The 18847-nt window shown below is 64.3% G+C and overlaps 2 protein-coding genes across 3 annotated transcripts; one reads left to right on the top strand and one right to left on the bottom strand.

The window, feature by feature from the left end:
* The first annotated feature begins 3180 nt into the window (after positions 1–3180).
* On the top strand, positions 3181–12165 carry TRIM3 (tripartite motif containing 3). The gene is made up of 11 exons (XM_080613235.1): positions 3181–3248; positions 4031–4189; positions 6609–6846; positions 7255–7406; positions 7642–7822; positions 8362–9088; positions 9808–10154; positions 10235–10403; positions 10930–11000; positions 11341–11481; positions 11864–12165. Exons 2-11 carry the CDS (start codon positions 4059–4061, stop codon positions 12014–12016), a joined length of 2310 nt encoding a protein of 769 aa, XP_080469361.1. The 5' UTR covers positions 3181–3248; positions 4031–4058; the 3' UTR covers positions 12017–12165.
* Positions 12166–14712: 2547 nt separating this feature from the next.
* Positions 14713–18743, bottom strand: SMPD1 (sphingomyelin phosphodiesterase 1). Of its 2 annotated transcripts, none has more exons than XM_080614178.1 (6): positions 18531–18743; positions 16648–17411; positions 16060–16231; positions 15901–15977; positions 15661–15806; positions 14713–15353 (listed from the first exon to the last, which is right to left on the bottom strand). In XM_080614178.1, the coding sequence occupies exons 1-6, from the start codon at positions 18723–18725 to the stop codon at positions 14944–14946; spliced, it is 1764 nt and encodes a 587-aa protein (XP_080470304.1). In that variant the 5' UTR covers positions 18726–18743; the 3' UTR covers positions 14713–14943. The 2 variants fall into 2 exon arrangements, with proteins under 2 accessions (XP_080470304.1, XP_080470305.1); XM_080614179.1 differs by lacking the exon at positions 18531–18743 and adding an exon at positions 18344–18521.
* Positions 18744–18847: the final 104 nt, after the last annotated feature.

The following is an 18847-nucleotide window of genomic DNA, read 5'->3' as shown; positions in this document are numbered from 1 at the left end:
TGCTGCTGCTTCCTAGCCCCACTTCCCAGCTCTGCTGCTGCTTCCCGGCCCCAATTCCTGGCACCACTTCCCAGCACCACTTCCCAGCCCTGCTGCTGCTTCCCGGCCCCACTTTCTGGCCTTGCTGCTGCTTCACGGCCCAAATTCCCGGCCCCACTTCCCAGCCCTGCTGCTGCTTCCTGGCCCCACTTCCCAGCCCCGCTGCTGCTTCCTGGCCCTGCTTCCCAGCCCTGCTCCAGCACCAGCACAGGAACAGCCCATGGGGAGCCAGGGGCAGGGGATGGTCTCTGGGTGCAGCCACCCCCAGTGTCAGGGGTGCTGCAGCTGCTGAGCAGCCTGGCCTGGCCCGGCAGTGCCCGGCTCTGTTCCCCGGGCAGCCCCGTGGGGGGGGCTCTGCTGGGGGTGCTGCAGGAGGAGTCCCTGTACTGTGGGTCCCGGAGCCGGTGCTGCCTCGGGGTACAGCCACCAGAGGTGGGATGGAAGGGCTGCAGCACCCCTGCATGCACCGGGAGCAGGAGAGGAGGGGAAGGGAAGGGATCAGTGCTGGAAGTGAACTGGTTCAACATCTTTGCCGATGACACCAAGCTGTGTGGTGTGGTTGATACACGGGAGGGAAGGAATCCAGAGGGACCCAGATGCACTTGAGAGGTGGGCTGATGCCAACCTGATGAAGTTTAACCATGCCAAGTGCAAGGTCCTACACCTGGGTGGGAGCAATCCCAGGCACAGCTACAGGTTGAGCGGAGAAGAGATTCAGAGCAGCCCTGCAGAGAAGGACTTGGGGGTGTTGGTCGATGAGAAAATGAACATGAGCCGGCTGCAGTGTGCGCTCGCAGCCCAGAAAGCAACCGTATCCTGGGCTGCATCAAGAGGAGCGTGACCAGCAGGTCGAAGGAGGTGATCCTGCCCCTCTGCTCTGCTCTCGTGAGACCTCCCTTGGAGCATTGTGTGCAGTTCTGGTGTCCTCAACATCAAAAGGACATGGAACTGTTGGAACAAGTCCAGAGGAGGCCATGAGGATGATCAGGGGACTGGAGCACCTCCCGTATGAAGACAGGCGGAGAGAGTTGGGGCTGTTCAGCCTGGAGAAGAGAAGCTGCGTGGAGACCTCATAGCAGCTTCCAGTGCCTGAAGGGGGCTATAGGGATGCTGGGGATGGACTGTTCATTAGGGACTGTAGTGATAGGACAAGGGGTAACGGGTTCAAACTGAAACAAGGGAAGTTCAGGTTGGATTTAAGGCAGAAGCTCTTCCCTGTGAGGGTGCTGAGGCGCTGGCCCAGGGTGCCCAGAGAAGCTGTGGCTGCCCCATCCCTGGCAGTGTTCAAGGCCAGGTTGGACACAGGGGCTTGGAGCAAGCTGCTCCAGTGGAAGGGGTCCATGGCAGGGGTTGGAGCTGGAGGAGCTTTTAGCTCCTTTCCAACCCAAATCATTCCATGATCTATGATTTGAAGGGAAGCTGCTGGTGCTGCTGATGTCACTGGTGGTACTGCTGCTACTGGTGCTGCTGATGGCACTATTGGTGCTAGTGGACAGTTTTCCATCAGGTGCCAGTTCATGGACCATTGATGTGTGCAGGAACCAACATTTCTCTCGGGGCGCTGGGAGGTTCCCCACTGATTCCATGTGGAGCCATAGAACCAGTGGGTGGGAAAGAGCTTCAAGGTTATCCAGTGCAACTGCTCCCCAGCACTGCCAAGGCCACCCCTAACCCATGGCACTGAGGCCTCGTCTCCACGGGGTGTGAACCCTTGCAGAGACAGTGACTGCAGCCCTGCCCTGGGCAGCCTGTTCCAATGCCTGAGCACCCTTTGGGGCAGGAATTGTTCCTCAGCTCCATCTAAACCTGCCCTGGTGCAGCTTGAGGCCGGTTCCTCTTGTCCCATCCCTTGTTCCTTGGGAGCAGAGCCCAGCCCCTCCTGGCTCCATCCTCCTCTCAGGCACTTGTAGGGAGCCATCAGGTCCCCCCTGAGCCTTCTCTTCTCCACACTGAACCCCCCAGGTCCCTCAGCCCTTCCCCATCACACTGTGCTCCAGGCCCTGCACCAGCTTCATTGCCCTTTTCCAGCCCCGCTCCATCAGCATCATCTGGATTTTGGGATCAAGCGTGTGACATTCAAAGGAGAGAATGAAACTGAAGGAGTCTGGGGGTGGCAACAACCCATGGGGCTGCACTCGGGAAGGGGGAGCAGGATGACCTGGATAAAGCAGGATAATGGGATCTGATGGATCCAATGAGGACAAGGGAAAGGTCTCGCGCCCAGGGATGCCCAGATGACCACAGGATAGCAGTGTGTGAGGAAGGGCCAGGAGAGCCGGGGCTGTCGTCATGGAGAGTGGAGGCTCAGGGAGACCTGGTCCTGTGTGCCTGTGGTTAAAGGTGGCTGCAGGGAAGGTGGAGACTCCCTCTACAAGGAGTCCCAGGAGGTGATGGGCATAGGTGACTTCGGGGGGATTGCAGTTGGATGCAATGAGAACAAGCACCCGTTGGAACGATGTCTGCAGTGAAGGGGGGACTCCACAGCGTTGGACACTGTGGATGGGCAGGATGGGGCTGGACCGTGCTGGCTGGGAAAAGCTGGAGCAGATGGGCCCTGAGCCCCTTCCCGCCCAGATTCAGGGTTCCAGGAGTCCTGTGCCCCACATCTGCTGCTTATCGCTGGATGTGCAGGAGCAGAGCGGGACCCACACACTGTGCGGTCACACACTGGGGGGATCACACATTGGGACCCCAGTGGCTTCACCATGTTCTCCTATGGCTACTATGTCCCCCCATTGCAGCCATGACCCCATGTTCCACCACACCTCCCCTTCTCCTCCCGCCTTCACCCCCCACCATCTACTCCCCTCTCCATCGCTCCCATCCCATCTTCATCCCTCTTCCCGCATCCCATCTTTTGGGGGATGCTGTTGCCGTGGCGACGGGCGGGTACCGCGGGATGCGGTGGGGCTGCGGAGGCACTGGGCGCGACCATTTGTGTGCAAAGGGGGGGGTTGGGTTTCTCGCCCCACACTTTCCACGGGATCTCCCCCTCGGTGACCCACAACCTGGGGGAGAGACGCGTCGCAAAGCGACGCGTCTCCCCCCCAGGTTGTGGGTCACCGGGGGGGGATCCCGTGTAGTAAGTGAGGGGACAAAGCGAGTGTTCCCCCTCCCGCCCCGCCATGGTACGTCCCGGCCTCCCCTGCCCATCCCTGCCGCGCTCGGGATGCGCCGGGGGCCGCAGCGCGCTGGGGGCTGCGTGTGGGGTGAGTGTCCGCTGTGGGGCCGGAGGTGGGCACGGGCTGTGGGGCGCTACGGGGAGATGTGGGGTGCTGTGTATGTGTCTGTGTCCCCCCCGCCCAGCACCTCAGAGCCGGTCCCATAATGGCGGCCGGGGCGGGGCTGGGTCCGGGCCTGAATCGCGGAGCGGCCGCAGTGGGGCTGGTGTAGGACTGGGGGTGTGTGTGTAGGGGTGGGGGATGTGGGGCTGGCAGGGGAGGGGGTAGGGTGCTATGGGGTAGGATGTGTACCATAGGGCAGGCAGTGGGGGCTGTAGGGTAAAGGGGTGGGTGCTGTCGGGCAGGCAGGGGATGCTGTGGGGCAGGCAGTGGGTGCTGTAGGAGAAGGGGGCGGGTGCCATGGGGCAAGGGGGTGTGCGCCGTGGGGCAGACAGGGGATGCCGCAGGGTGGGCAAGGGGGTGAGTGCTGTAGGGCTAGGGGTGGGTGCTGTAGGACAAGGGGGTGGGTGCCATGGGTGAGGTGGTGGCTCCATGGGGCTGCGGGGTGGGTGCCGTGGGGTCTGTAGCAGGCGCCATGGGGCAGGCAGGGATAAGGGTGCTGCTTACGCAAATGCCTTGTGCAGGGCAGAGCTGGGGGTCAAGGGGACATGTGGGGCTGGGCTAGGCTGGTGTGGGTCTGGGGCTGGGGCTGTGGACATGGCAGGGCTAAGGGGGAGCCCTCAGATCGTGTGGGCCAGTGGGTGAGTGAGCACTAGTGTGGGGCTGGGGGCTGTGGGGTGTTGTGGGGTGCCCACTGCCTGTCCCTGCAGGCTGACGCCTGGGGCCGCCGCTGCCGCCATGGCCACACGTGAGGCCGGCGCCAGCCCCGTGGTGCGGCAAATCGACCAACAGTTCCTGGTGTGCAGCATCTGCCTGGACCGGTACCACAACCCCAAGGTGCTGCCCTGCCTGCACACCTTCTGCGAGAGGTGAGCCCCCCCACGCCCTGCTGTGCCCCATGGCAACCCCCCTACAGCCCCACTGCACCCCACTGTGACCCTCTGCTCCCCCCTGCTTCCCCTGGGCCGTGCTGCACCAGCTGCATCCCCCCTCTCATGCTGTCAGCTGCTCCCGGCCCTGTTGTCCCCCCCCCAGCTCCTGCAGGGAGAAGCTGGCTCCTGCAGCCTCTGGGCCCCACATTGCACCTGCACTGCACCTGCACTGCACCCCTCTGTGACACACTGCACCCCCACTGAATACCAGTGCACCTGCACTGCATCCCTGCTGTAACCCACTGCACCTTGCTGCATCCATATGGCACTGCACCGCATCCCCGCAGTGTTCTCTGCCTGTTCCTCCTGCAGGAAATGAGCTGAGGCTGCTGTGCTCCACTGCACTGCACCCACTGTGCCCCACTTCACTGTACCCACTGTGCCCCACTGCACTGCACCCACTGTGCCCCACTGCACTGCACCCACTGTGCCCCACTTCATTGCACCCGCTGCATCCCACTGCACCGCACCCACTGCACCCACTGTGCCCTACTGTGCCCCACTGCACTGCATAAAATCCCAGAATCCCAGACTGGTTTGTATTGAAAGGATCCTTAAAGCTCCTCCATTCCCAATCCCTGCCACGGGCAGGGACCACTTCCACTGGAGCAGGTTGCTCCAAGCCCCTGTGTCCAACCTGGCCTTGAACACTGCCAGGGATGGGGCAGCCACAGCTTCTCTGGGCACCCTGGGCCAGCGCCTCAGCACCCTCACAGGGAAGAGCTTCTGCCTAAGAGCTCATCTCAGTCTCCCCTCTGGCAGGTTCAAGCCATTCCCCTTGGCCTGTCCCCTTGGCCCTTGTCTAAAGCCCCTCTCCATGTTTCCTGTAGCCCCTTTAGGCACTGGACCCTCACTGCACACACTGCACTGCACCCCCAGAATCCCCCAGTGAGAAGCAGGTCTGAGCCCCCCTATGCCCCACTAATGTGGGGCCCCACTCACATGCGGGCCTGTCCCTGAACCCCCTGAGCCCCGTGACAGCCCCCCAGTGTTGGGGGGTGTTGGGGATCCTGTCCCTGTTGCAGGGTCAGTGCAATGACCCAGAGACACTCAGACACCCCGAACTCCCTCAAGCCCAGCCCAGCCCCCCCAGCCCTCCCCTCCTGTCCCACTGCCCACCTGTCCCACTGTCTGTCCGCACCCCGGTGTGCCACGGCATTGCCCCTGGGCCCTCTGTCCCCACAGCCCTGACCCCTGTCTGTCCATCCATCTGTCTGTCCCTGCCCAGGTTCCTGCAGAGCTGCATCCCCCCTGTGCCACTGTCCACCCCTCTGCTCCTGCCCTGGCCATCCCTCCATCATCCATGATCCATTCATCCCTCTCTCCATCCATCCCTCTCTCCATCCCTCAATCCCTCCATCCATCCATCCCTCCCTCTCTCCCTCCCTCCATCCATCCCTCTCTCCATCCATCCCTCTCTCCATCCCTCCCTCCCTCCATCCATCCATCCATCCCTCAATCCCTCCATCCCTCCCTCCCTCCCTCCCTCCCTCCATCCCTCCATCTCTCCATCCATTCATCTCTGCCTCCATCCATCCCTCCCTCATCCATGATCCATCCATCCCTCTCTCCATCCATCCCTCTCTCCATCCCTCCCTCCCTCCATCCATCCATCCATCCATCCCTCAATCCCTCCATCCATCCATCCCTACCTCCCTCCCTCCCTCCATCCCTCCATCTCTCCATCCATTCATCTCTGCCTCCATCCATGCCTCCCTCCATCCATGCCTCCCTCCATCCATGCCTCCCTCCATCCATCCCTCCCTCCATCCATGCCTCCCTCCATCCATCCCTCCCTCCATCCATCCATCCCTCCCTCCCTCCATCCATCCATCCCTCCCTCCCTCCCTCCATCCATCCCTCCCTCCCTCCATCATCCATCCATCCCTCCGTCATCCATCCATCCATCCGTCCATCCATCCTCCCATCCCTCTGTTGCTGTCCCGCACACCCTGATCCCTGCTGTTTGTCCGTCTGTCCCTGGCAGGTGCCTGCAGAGCTGCATCCCTCCTGTCTGTCCGTCCGTCTGTCTGTGCCTCTGGCTCCATCCCTCTGCTCCTGCTCCACACGCAATGAGATCCCTCCTGTCCATCTGTCCATCCCGCTGCCAGCTCCATCCCCTGCTGCTGCTCCGAGCACCCCATCCATCCATCCGTCTCTGTGGATCCTGACCCCCATCTATCTGTCTGTCCGTCCCCATCGCAGAGCTGCGTCCTCCTGTCCATCCATCCATCCCAATGTCCCTTCAGCCTCATCCCCCTGCTCCTGCCACATGGCCCTGATCCCGTCTGTCTGTCTGTCTGTCTGTCTGCCTGCCTGCAGAACTACATCCGTGTGTGTCTGTCTGTCCATGCAGGTGCCTGCAGAACTACATCCCTGCTCAGAGCCTGTCCCTCTCGTGCCCCGTGTGCCGCCAGACCTCGATCCTGCCGGAGCGAGGCGTGCCCGCGCTGCAGAACAACTTCTTCATCACCAACCTGATGGAAGTGCTGCAGCGGGACCCCGACAGCGCCACGCCGGGCCCTGCCCCCGGCTCCGGGACCCTGGGCACTGGCCCCGCGCCGCCGCTCTGCTGCCCCAACCACCACGGAGAGGTCGCACCGGGGGGCACTGGGGGACAGGGGGAGGCTGCAAGGGTTTGAGGGGGTCCAGGGGCAACTGGAGGGGTCTGGGGGCCTGTAGGTGCTCAAGGGCAAGCTTTGGTTGTCCAGGAGGGGAGAAGGGGCCCTAGAGGCCGGGGGGGGCTGCAGGGACTTGGGGGGGCTGAGGGGTTCTGGGGGTGCTGGAGGCATTGAGAAGGGCTCATGGGGGCTGTAGAGGATCTGGGGGGGTGGTGTCTGCCGGGGCTGTGGGTGCTGTAGGGGTCCAGGGAGGACTGTAGGGGTCTGGGGCCTGCAGGGATCTGAGCGGGCTCAGGGGGTCTGTGGGGACCTGGCAGAGCCCAGGGGGGCTGTGGGGATGTGGGAGGCTCAGGGAGTCAGCGCCCGTTCCCCCTCCCGCAGGTGATGGAGTTCTATTGTGAGCCGTGCGAGACAGCGGTGTGCCGTGAGTGCACCGAGGGCGAGCACCGGGAGCACGGCACCGCGCCCCTGCGCGACGCCGTGGAGCACCACAAGGCGGCGCTGCAGAGACAGCTCGACGCCGTCCGCAGCAGGCACGGCCGGGGCCGGGGGATCCGGCAGGGGCCGGGGGTCCGGGGACACCTCGGGCCGTGGGGTACGGGGGATCTTGGGGTGCCGGTGGGTTTGGGGGTCAGGAGGTCCGGAGGTTGAGGGGTGCCGGTAGGTTTAGGGTCCCGATGAGTTTTGGGGTTCCGGTGGGTTTTGGGGTCCCGGTGGGTTTGGGGTCCCGGTGGGTTTGTCCGCCCCGGGCTCACGCCGTCCCCGCAGGCTCCCGCAGCTGGCGGCGGCCGCGGCGCTGGTGTCGGACATTAGCCAACAGCTGCTGCAGCGCCGGGACGAGGCCGCCGCCGAGATTGGCGGCACCTTCGAGGAGCTGGAGGCGGCGCTGCGGCAGCGGCGGGGGCTGCTCCTGCGCGACCTGGAGGCGGCGTGCGGCGCCAAGCACCGGGTGCGGGCGCGGGGGACACAGGGGGGGCGTGGCCTGCATGGGGGCTGCATGGGGGCTGCTGCTAAACGACCCGGAGAGGGCGTGCGGAGCCAAGCACCGGGTGCGGGCGTGGGGGGACAGGGGGGAGCTGCATGGGGGGTGCTGCATTGGGGTACTGCCTGTCTCCATGCCACTGTGCTCCCACACTGCCAAGCCTGCATGCTGCCAAGCCCCTGTGTCCCTGCACTGCCGTGCTGTCATGCTGCGTGTTCCCATGCCACCAAGCCCCTGTGCCACATGCCTCCACGCTGCTGTGCTGCCACACATGTCCCTGCACAACTGTCCCCCTGTGCTGCATGGGCCTGTGCTGCCAAGCTCCCATGTTACCATACCCCTGCACTGTTGTGGCCTCATGTCCCCATGCCCCATGCCTCCATATCCCCAGGCTCCCATATCCCATATCCCCAGTGTCCCTGTGTCCCCATATCCCCATGCTCCCATGTCCCTATATCCCCATACCCCCACGCCCCTGCCCCGCGGTGACACGCTGGTGCCCACAGGTGCTGCAGGCGCAGCTGGAGGCGCTGCGCCGGGGCCAGGAGAGCATCCTGAGCAGCTGTGCATTCACGGAGCAAGCGCTGCGCCACGGCACGGCCCCCGAGGTGCTGCTGGTGCAGAAGCAGATGAGCGAGCGGCTGCGGGACCTGGCGGCACGCGACTTCCCCGAGCACCCACAGCAGAACGCGCAGCTCGACTACCTGGTGGAGACGGACGGGCTGCGCAAGTCCATCCTCAACCTGGGCGCGCTGGTCACCACCAGTGCCACCGCGCACCACACGGTGGCCACGGGCGAGGGGCTGCGGCACGCCGTGGTGGGGCAGCCCGCCTCACTCAGCGTCACCACCAAGGACAAGGATGGCGAGCTGGTGCGCAGTGGCAGTGCCCGGCTCCGCTTCCAGGTGACAGCACCAGATGGGGCCGCGGCCGAGGCTGAGGTGCAGGACAACAAGAATGGCACCTACGAGCTGCTGTACACGCCGCGCGCCGAGGGCGACTTCCTGCTCTCCATCCTGCTCTACGGGCAGCCCATCCGCGGCAGCCCCTTCCGTGCCCGCGCTGTCAAAGCCTCAGATGTGCCACCCTCACCCGATGATGTCAAGCGCCGTGTGAAGTCTCCCAGCAGCGGGGGACACATCCGGCAGAAGGCTGTGCGCAGGCCCTCCAGCATGTACAGCACCGGCAAGAAGAAGGAGAACCCCATCGAGGACGAGCTCATCTTCCGTGTGGGTGAGAGCCAACGGGGCCCCATGACTGACACTGACCAACAGTGACTGACATTGACACCCACTGAACAACATTGACTGACATTGACCACCACTGACTGCCTTTGACCCCTCCAGACACCTATTGACCCCCATTGACCTACCGTTAATCCCCATTGACAACCATTGATAGCTATTAATAGCCATTGGCCCCCACTGACCCCCACTGATGCCCATTGGCCCCTATTGATGCCCATTGACCTCTCTTGATCTCTGTTGACCCCCACTGACCCTCCTTGACCTCCATTGACCCCCACTGACCCTCCTTGACCTCCCTTGACCCCCCATTGACCCTCCTTGACCTCTGTTGACTTCCATTGATGCCCACTGACACCCATTGACTTCTCTTGATCTCTGTTGGCCCCCATTGACTCCTCATTGACCCCTCTTGACCACCCTTGACCTCCCATAGACCTCCCATTAAGCCTCATGACCCCATTGACTCCCATTAACCTTCCTTGACCTCCGTTGACCTCAATTGATGACCATTGAACCCTATTGATCCCATTGACCTCTCTTGATCTCTATTGACTCCTATTGACCTTTCTGGACACCTGTTGATGCTCACTGACCCCCATTGATCCTCCTCAACCCCTTTGACTCCCCTTGACTTTCCTTGAACCCCCTTGAGCCTACTGATGCCCACTGACCCCCATTGACTCCCGTGGCTCCCTCTGCCTGCAGGAAGCCGAGGCCGGGAGAAGGGCGAGTTCACCAACCTCCAGGGCATCTCCACTTCCTCCAGCGGCCGCATCGTGGTGGCCGACAGCAATAACCAGTGTGTACAGGTAGGACCTGGCCCGGCCCCGGCACCTGCATGTATCCCCAACCCACTTAACCCTCCCCCTGGGGGCCCCCAAAAGGTGTTTTCCAACGAGGGTCAGTTCCGGCTGCGCTTTGGGGTGCGGGGCCGCTCCCCTGGTCAGCTCCAGCGCCCCACTGGCGTCACTGTCGACATGAACGGGGACATAATCATCGCCGACTACGACAACCGCTGGGTCAGCATCTTCTCCCCCGAGGGCAAGTTCAAGGTGAGGTGCGGGGGGGACACAGCAGTGGGAGGGACACGGCTCCGCACCAACCCTAACTCCCAGCCCTGTTCCCGTCCCAGACCAAGCTGGGTGCTGGGCGGCTGATGGGCCCCAAGGGTGTTGCGGTGGACCGCAATGGGCACATCATCGTGGTGGACAACAAGGCCTGCTGCGTCTTCATCTTCCAGTCCAATGGCAAACTGGTCACCAAGTTCGGCAGCCGCGGCACAGCAGAGCGGCAGTTCGCAGGTACGAGCCACAGCCGTGCTGTGCTCCTCACCATGTGCTCCTCAATGCATGTCCATCCCCGCGTGTCCATCCCCATGTGTCCATCCCCACATGTCCATCCTCATGTGTCCATCACCATGTGCCTCTCACCATGTGCCCCTCACCATGTCCCACTCACCATGTGCTCCTCAGTGTGTGCTCTAGGCAGCCCCGGACAGCACCAGGGCACGGGGCAGGGGCAGGGGCTGCAGCTGGGCTCAGGGTCCAAGTTCGAGTTGTGAGCTCTGGATTCAGTTTCTGGGCTCAGGCTCTTGGTGGTTCTGGGCTGGGTTCCAGTTGTGGTTCAGGTCTCAGGGTCAGAGTCAGGTTCTGGGCTGTGGTTTTGGATTTGGATTCATGATTTAGGTTCTGTTCATGGTTCTGGGTTTGGGCTGTTTTGGGTTCTGGGCTCAGGTTTGTCCTCTGTTGTGTCTCTGGATCTTGCTATGTCCCCTCCACCTGCCCCTGGCTGCCCATGGTGCCCACTCACTGTCCCTGTCCCCCCCAGGGCCCCACTTTGTGGCCGTCAACAACAAGAATGAGATCGTGGTGACCGACTTCCACAACCACTCTGTGAAGGTGAGTAATGGTGTCCTGTGTGCTGCGTGCCATGTCCTGTGTGCCATGTCCTGTGTGCCATGTGCCATGTGCCGTGTCCTGTGTCCTATGTCCCATGTCTTGCATGCCATGTGCCGCATGCCATGTTCTGCAACCCATGTCCTGTATGCCACATCGCGTGTGATGTGTCCTCTGCACTGTGTGCCATGTCCCATGTGCCATGTCCCGTGTCCCATGTACTGTGTCCTGTGTCCTGTGTCGCACATCCTGCATCCCATGTCCCATGTGCCGGTGCCAGTGCCATGTCCCATGTTCCGTGTCCCATGTGCGGTGCCGGTGCCGGGCAGTGACCCCCCCCCAGGTTTACAGCGCAGACGGCGAGTTCCTGTTCAAGTTCGGCTCTCACGGGGAGGGCAATGGACAGTTCAACGCTCCCACCGGGGTGGCTGTGGACGCCAATGGCAACATCATTGTGGCCGACTGGGGCAACAGCCGCATCCAGGTACCGGCCCCATGGGCCCGTACTCACCCGCATCCCTGTGCTCATCCGTCACCTCCATCCCAGCCTCATCCCTTGTCCTCATCCCATCAATCCCAACCCAGCCTCATCCCTGTCCTCATTCCATCACCCCCATCCCAGCCTCATCCCCGTCCTCATCCCGTCACTCCCATCTCTTGTCCTCATCCCATCACTCCCATCCCAGCCTCATCCCTGTCCTCATCCCATCCTTCAGCCCATTCAGGGATGGGGTTTGTGGCACCAGGGTGGGCTCATCGCAGCGGGGACACGGTCCAGGACCCCAGTGCAGGGGTGCCCAAGGAGATGGGGTTTGCCTGGGCCATGGGGACACTGGGGACACTGGGACCTGTCTCTGTCCCTGCAGGTGTTTGACTCCTCGGGCTCCTTCCTGTCCTACATCAACACAGCAGCGGATCCTCTGTATGGGCCGCAGGGCCTGGCCCTCACCTCCGACGGCCACGTCGTGGTGGCCGACTCGGGCAACCATTGCTTCAAGGCCTATCGCTACCTGCAGTAGCACCGCGGCACAGGCTGGGGCCACCCCACGACACAGGCTGGGGCTGCCCCATGGCACGGGCTGGGGCTGCCCCACACATGCCACCCCGGCCTTCACGTGCACTTTATCTGGGGTCCATGGTCGTGCCCCTCCTCCTGCCCCATGGCAGGGCTGCAGCCGCACAGCTGGGGGACCAGGGGGGGCTGAGGGAGCCGCTGCTGGGGGCTGAGGGGCGGCTGTGGGTTGCCCCATGGGAGCTGCCCCCCGTGGCTTGAGCCCCAGATGTGGGGCGACCGCACGTGCCTGCTGCCCCACGATGGGGTTCTGTGGGTCCTGGTGGGGCTTCATGAAGCCCTATGGGGCCGAGTGGGGCCTGGTGGGCCCATGTGGGGCTCTATGGGGTCGCTAGGGCTCTATGGGGCTTGGTGGGGCTCAGTGGTTCTCTATGGGGCTCTGTGTGTCTCTATGGGGCTCTGTGGGGCGGCCGCACGCTGACAAACTCTATGTACAAAATAAAGTATTCTGGAAGTACCCCCAGCAGTGCCAGCCCCATGGCGGGGGGGATGTGGGGCTTGGGGGTCTGTGTGGGGCAGTGCGGGGGGGTCTCCGCCTTCACTGGGCATTGCTGGGATGAAGCTGGGGGTGGGGGCCCTGTAGTGGGGTGACCACATAAGGACCCCCAAGCTGCACTGGGCTGCACTGGACTGTACTGGGCTGCACCGGGTTGCACAGGGCTGTACTGGGCTGCACAGGGCTGCACTTGGGTGCACTGGGTTGCACAGGGCTGCACAGGGCTGTACTGGGCTGCACAGTGCTGCACTGGGCTATACTATGCTACACTGGGCTGTACTGGGCTATACTGGGCTGCACTGGGCTGCTGCACTGGGCTGGTCTGTGCTGTGTGTCCCCACACATGTGGACTGAGATGAGCAGTTAGGTGGATGGAGCAGTGGATGGAGATGATGGCGATGATGAAGATGATGGAGGTGATGGCAATGAGGATGATGGAGATGATGGAGGAGATGGAGATTATGGAGGTCACAACGTGACATCAGTGACATGGGTCTGGGACCAGTGCATGGAGAACCTGGAGCTCTGGGGGATGGACGCACTCCCGCCGCAGTACCCGATCCACGGCCCCACAGCCCTGAGCGGCCCTGGCCCTGCCCGGCCCCTCCGGTGAGCCCTGGCTCTGTCCCAGTGACAGGCTGCGGTGCAGAGTGGCCTTCGGCTGGGTTGGGTCCGGCCCCGGTTCCTGTCTCTGTCCCGGTCCCTGTTCCGTTCCCTGTCCCCGTCCCTGTCCCTTTCCCGTTCCCTGTCCCTGTCCCGGTCCCGATTCCTGTCCCGGTCCCCGTCCCAGCTGCTCCGGCTCCTGGTGCCGCCCTCGCGGCAGAGCGCGAGGCACCGCACAACTCCCGCCGAGGTGAGCGCTGCTGAGCCACATGAGAACATCGGGGCGGCACCGACAGCACCGCGGGGTGAGCCCAGCCCCGGCCCGGCCCCGGCACACAGCGACCCCAACCGGGCTGTGCCGGGCTCTGCTGTGCCAGGCTGGGCTGTGCGGCACTGTGCGGGGCTGTACCGAGCTGTGCTGGGCTGTGCTGGGCTGTGCGGGGCTGTGCGGGGCTGTGCGGGACTGTGCGGGACTGTGCGGGGCTGTACCGAGCTGTGCTGGGCTGTGCTGGGCTGTGCTGGGCTGTGCGGGGCTGTGCGGGACTGTGCGGAGCAGTACCGGGCTGTGCGGGGCTGTACCGGGCTGTACGGGGCTGCGCGGGACTGTGCGGGGCTGTACCGGGCTGTGCGGAGCTGTGTGGGGCTGTACCGGGCTGTGCGGGGCTGTGCGGGGCCGTACCGGGCTGTGCGGGGCTGTACCGGGCTGTGCGGGGCTGTACCGGGCTGTACGGGGCTGTGCGGGACTGTGCGGAGCTGTACCGGGCTGTGCGGAGCTGTGCGGGGCTGTACCGGGCTGTGTGGGGCAGTGCGGGGCTGTGCCACGCACACCACCACTGATGTTAGAGCGTGATTTACTGTGTGTGACTGTGATGGACCATGGGATTGCCCCAGGGTAGAGTGTGTCCTGCTCCGTGTCCTGCCCTGTGCTGCTGCTACATGTGCTGTGCTGTGCCCTGGTGCTGTGCTGTGCTGGACCATCTGTCCCATCTGTGCCCTGTCACAATACCCCATGCTGCTCTGTCCCATCTGTGCCACACCAGACCTGTCAGTGCCATGTGCAGCTGTGCAGTACTGCACTGCTCCACCACACTCCCTGCTGCCCTGTGCCACACACGCCACATATGCTGTGCCAATCTGTGCCATTCTGTCCCACTCCATGCTGTGCTGCTGCACCACGCACCTGCTGTGCTGTCCTGTGCCACACCACACTGTGCTGTGCTGCTGCACTGTGGTCTGTGCTGCCCCATCCTGCTCCATCCCATGCTGTGCTGGGTGGAACAATCCTTCCCGGTGTCTGTACTGGTGTCACTTCTGCACCGGTGTCACTTCTGCACCGTACTGGTACTGGTACCGGTGTCACTGGGAGGGGGATGGGGGGCCCTGTGGTCAGGTGGGGATGAGAACAATGAGGATGAACTTGAGGATGGATGTGGGATGCAGAGGAGAAGGATGAGGAGGATGATGATGATGATGAGGAGGAGGAGGATGAAGATGGGGATGAAGTGGATGCTGATGAGGAGGTGCTGGGTCTGTCACACCTTTATTGATGGCACATGGCAATGGGGTGTCCCATGTCGCACGCCCTGGTGCCCAGTCCCAGCACTCAGCAGAGCCCCATGTCCCATGTCTTGCACCCCACATCCTGCATCCTATGTCTGGACGCTGGTGCTCAGCAGAGCCCCATGTCCTGTGTCCTGTATCCCATGTCCCACACCCTACACCCCATGTCCCAGCACTCAGCAGAGCCCCATGTCCTGTGTCCCACATCCTGGTGCTCAGCAGAGCCGTCGTTGCCGCCAGAGCTGCTGGATGCGTGCAAAGGGCAGCGTGGGGCGCAGCGGCCGGCACAGGCTGGGATCATCAGAGCGGCCAGAGCGCAGGGCACAGAGCAGTGCTGCCTTGCAGCCAGCCCCACATGGCGCCCGTGGCGGGTGGCCCTTGTGCAGCAGGAACCAGAAGCGCTGGAAGAGCCGCTCGTCATCCTGGAAGCGACGGAGCAGCTGGTCCCAGTCGGCCGGGAAGGCGCTGGGCAGCCCGTAGGTCTCACGTGCGCGGTACAGGCACTGCCAGTGCGGCACGGCCCCTGGCGCATTGGCCTCTGTCAGGTTCAGAATGAAGGTCTCGTGGTCCAGTACTGCGTGGGAGCTGCCGGGGTAGGAGCCGTCCACCACATACACGCGGTAGCCTGTGGGCATAGACATGGGCATTGGCATGGTCAGTGTCAAATGGTGGGCACAGTCAAGGTAATGATCATGCTCAAGGTCATGGCCAATGGGCATGATGGTCAAGCTAATGGACATTGTCAAGGTTATGGTCATAGCAAAGATAATGGCAAGGGTCACGGCCAATGGTCGTGGTCAAGGTCATGGCCATAATCAAGGTAATGATGATGGCCAACAGCCATCGTAAGAGTCAGGGTCATGGTCAATGTCAAGGCATGTCCATGATCACGCAGCGGCACCATGGGGGTGTGTTGAGGGTTTGGCACCCACCAGGGTTGAGGTTGATGTAGGTGGTGACACTTGGGGCAATGAAGGCGATGGACACGGGCCGGGTCAGCGTCTCCTCGTCATAGAACATCTCGAACTCATCCACGTGTGTGTGGCCGAAGAACTGCCCCGCGATGGTGCCCTCGAACCTGCACCAGGACATGTGTGACACAGTGACCCCACAGCAGTGCCCGGCCCATCGGCACAGCCCCCCCTGCCTCCCGGCAGGGCCCCTGCACCCACCTGCTGACGATGCGGTAGTAGTTCCAGCTCCAGCTCCGCAGGCAATGGCCCGGGGGGATGTGCCCGATGATGTGCACCTACGGCAAGGAGAGCAGAGCTGGGGGGTGCCGGGACCCGCTGGGGGCAGGGACCCCCCCCGGGGCCCGTCCCCGTCCCAACCTTGTCCCCTGCGCGCTCAGCGGCTGCCAGGACCCCCACGAGCCACTGGAGCTGCCCCGCGGGGTCGGTGGCGTTGATGAGAAGCCAGAAGTTGGCTTGGGAGCAGAAGTTCATGTTGAGGGACACCAAGCGCAGCCCCGGCCAGACCTGGGCCGTGTAGAACCCCCCGGCCCTGGGGGGACAGTGGAGGGTGAGTGGGGACCACCCTGCCCCACAGACAACCCCCTTCCCTACAGAGACCCTCCTGCCCCACAGTGACACCCCTGATCCACAGAGACCCGCTTGCCCCACAGTGACCTCTCTGTGCCCAGCCTGAGCCCCCTGTTAGCCTGGGACCCCCTTTCCCCCCTCAGCATAGAAGCTACCCTATGCCCTCCCACCCCAGAGCCTCCTCACTGAACTCCACAATCTCCCCCAGCCCAGGACCCTCACCTATCCTAGCCGAGGACCCACCCCTGCACGCCCAGACTGAACTCCCCCAGCCCCATGACCCCCAATCCCTCCCCGCCTGGAATCTCCCAGCCCAGGTCCCCTGTTGTGCCTCCATCTCAACCCCCATCCCCATCCCCATCCCATCCCGTGTCTCACCGCAGGGTCCGGAGCGCGTCAGGGCTCAGCCACTGCTGCCATTCCCGGGCCATGGCATCGTAAAGCCACGCTGCCGACTGGTTGCCCCGTACGTAAGGGGGGGGGAAGGCGTTCACCGGCGTCGCCTCGTGGTTGCCCACGGCCGGGAACACGGGCACGGTGCCGAGGCGTTGCCGCAGCGCCGCGGTGACGGTGCTGAGGGCGCGCAGCTGGTCCCGCCGGCTCTGCTGCCACACGTCGTGCGCCGGGATGTCCCCGGTCCAGTACACGGCGGCCACGGGCGCGGCGGCGGGGAGCTGCTCCAGCAGCAGCTCGATGGTGTGCAGCGGGAGGTCGCACTTCCCGTACTCCCCCCAGAAGCCGGCGCCGGGGGCCCCGGGACGCGCGGCCTCGCGGCAGCAGAGCGGGTCGGGGCAGGCGGCAGCGCTGCCGGGCGCGTAGAGCCGGTCCCAGTGCAGGTCAGTGAGGAACAGGATGCGCGCGCTGGGAGCGCCCGGCGCCGGCGGCTCCGGCGGCCGCACCGGCGGCTTCGGGGTGTCCGGGAGGGACACGTTCCAGTCGCCCAGGATGTCCCAGTGGCCGCAGCGGGGCCCCAGCAGCAGCCCGCAGGCCTCGGCCGGCCGCAGCACCGAGCGCGCCCAGGCCGACACCACGTCCCGCTGGAAGAGCTGCACGGCCTCGCGGCAAACCTCGGCGCGCGCCAGGCGCAGGTCCTGGCACAGCCGCGACGCCACGCGCCCCACGCGCGACACCGTGGGCTCCAGCTGCGGGGACACGGGACCTGTCACCAGACTGCCATCACCCAATGGATGTCACCACCCAATGGATGCCATCACCAAACGCAGCCATGGCCACCACGAGCCCCTTGGCTTGGAACCCCAGTGCTGGGAGACCCCGATTCCTCTGTCCCCAATTCCCGTTCTGGGGAAGGAGCCTGTGCCTGACCTGGCACCGTCCCTCTGTGTGGAGCCGTCCCCGCCCCCATCCCCATCCCATTCCCATGGCCATCCCGGTCCTGTGCCTGTCACAATCCATGATGTGCTCCAGCCCTGTCCTGGCTCCTGATCCATCCCCTCCCCATCCTGTCTGCCCCTGTCCCGATCCCAGTGCTCCTGTCCCGGTCCTGGTGCCTCTGCTCCGTCCCCGTCTCTGTCCCTATACCAGTGTCCCCACTGTCGGTGCCCCCTCTCTGCCACTGTCTCCATCCCCTCTGTCCCTGTCCCGTCGCTGACCCCGCCCCTGTTCCAGTCCCAGTCCCCATCCCTGTCCCGTGCCTGTCACAAGTCACTGTCCCGGCCCCGTCACGAGGTCCTTGCTCCCGCTCCAGCCCCGCCCCAGCCCCTCCCCATCCCGTCCCGTCTGTCCCCGCCCTTGTCCGTGTCCCCATCCCACTGCCGGTCCCGGAGCCCCGCTCTGTCCCTGTCCCGTTCCCATACTTGTCCCCCGCTCTCGTCCCCGTCTCGGTCCCGCTGTTCCCGTTCTGGTGCCCCCGCCCCGTCCCTGTCCCCATTCCGGTCCCGTCCCGCCCCTGTCCCCGCCTCTGCACCCGTCCCGCTTCCGGTGCCCCCGTCCCAGTCCCTGTCGCTGACCCCAGACCCAGTGCCCCCGTCCCCAGCTTGTGCCCCCGTCCCTGTCCCCATTCCGGTGCCCCTGGTCCCAGTGTCCTCGGTCCCAGTGTCCCCGCCCCGTTCCTGACCCCGTCTCCCTCCCGGTGCCGTCCCTGTTGGCCCCGTCTCGGACCCAGTGGCCCCGCAGCTGTCCCCTTGTCCCGGTGCCGGTGCCCTTGACCCGGTGTCCCGCTTCCAGTCTTCCTGTCCCGTTCTGGTTCCCGTTTCTGTTCTCGTCCCCGTTCCCGACCCGTCCCCATCCCCGTTCCTCCCCACCTGCAGCGCTACGTCCAGCGCCCCGAACAGCGCCCGGCAGACGGGACACGACACGTTCCGCCAGCCCCAGCGCGGCGCCACCGCCAGCAGCGGGTCCTGAGGCCCCGCCGACACTGGCGACAGCGCCAACAGCGCCAGCGCCAGCGCCGCGACCAGCGACCAGGACCGCGGCTGGGGCCCCACCGGGGTCGCCATGGCCCTGGGAAGACGCCGCCGGGGGGGGGGGCCTCCGGTAAGAGGGGGCGGGGCTTCCGCTGACAGGGGGCGGAGACTCGGGGGCGTGGCGGGAGCTGTGGTGCCCCCGGGTATTGTGGGAA

Source organism: Psittacula echo (genome assembly GCF_963264785.1).
Source record: "Psittacula echo genome assembly, chromosome: 3".
Taxonomy (NCBI): domain Eukaryota; kingdom Metazoa; phylum Chordata; class Aves; order Psittaciformes; family Psittacidae; genus Psittacula; species Psittacula echo.
This window is presented reverse-complemented; position numbering and strand designations above follow the sequence as displayed.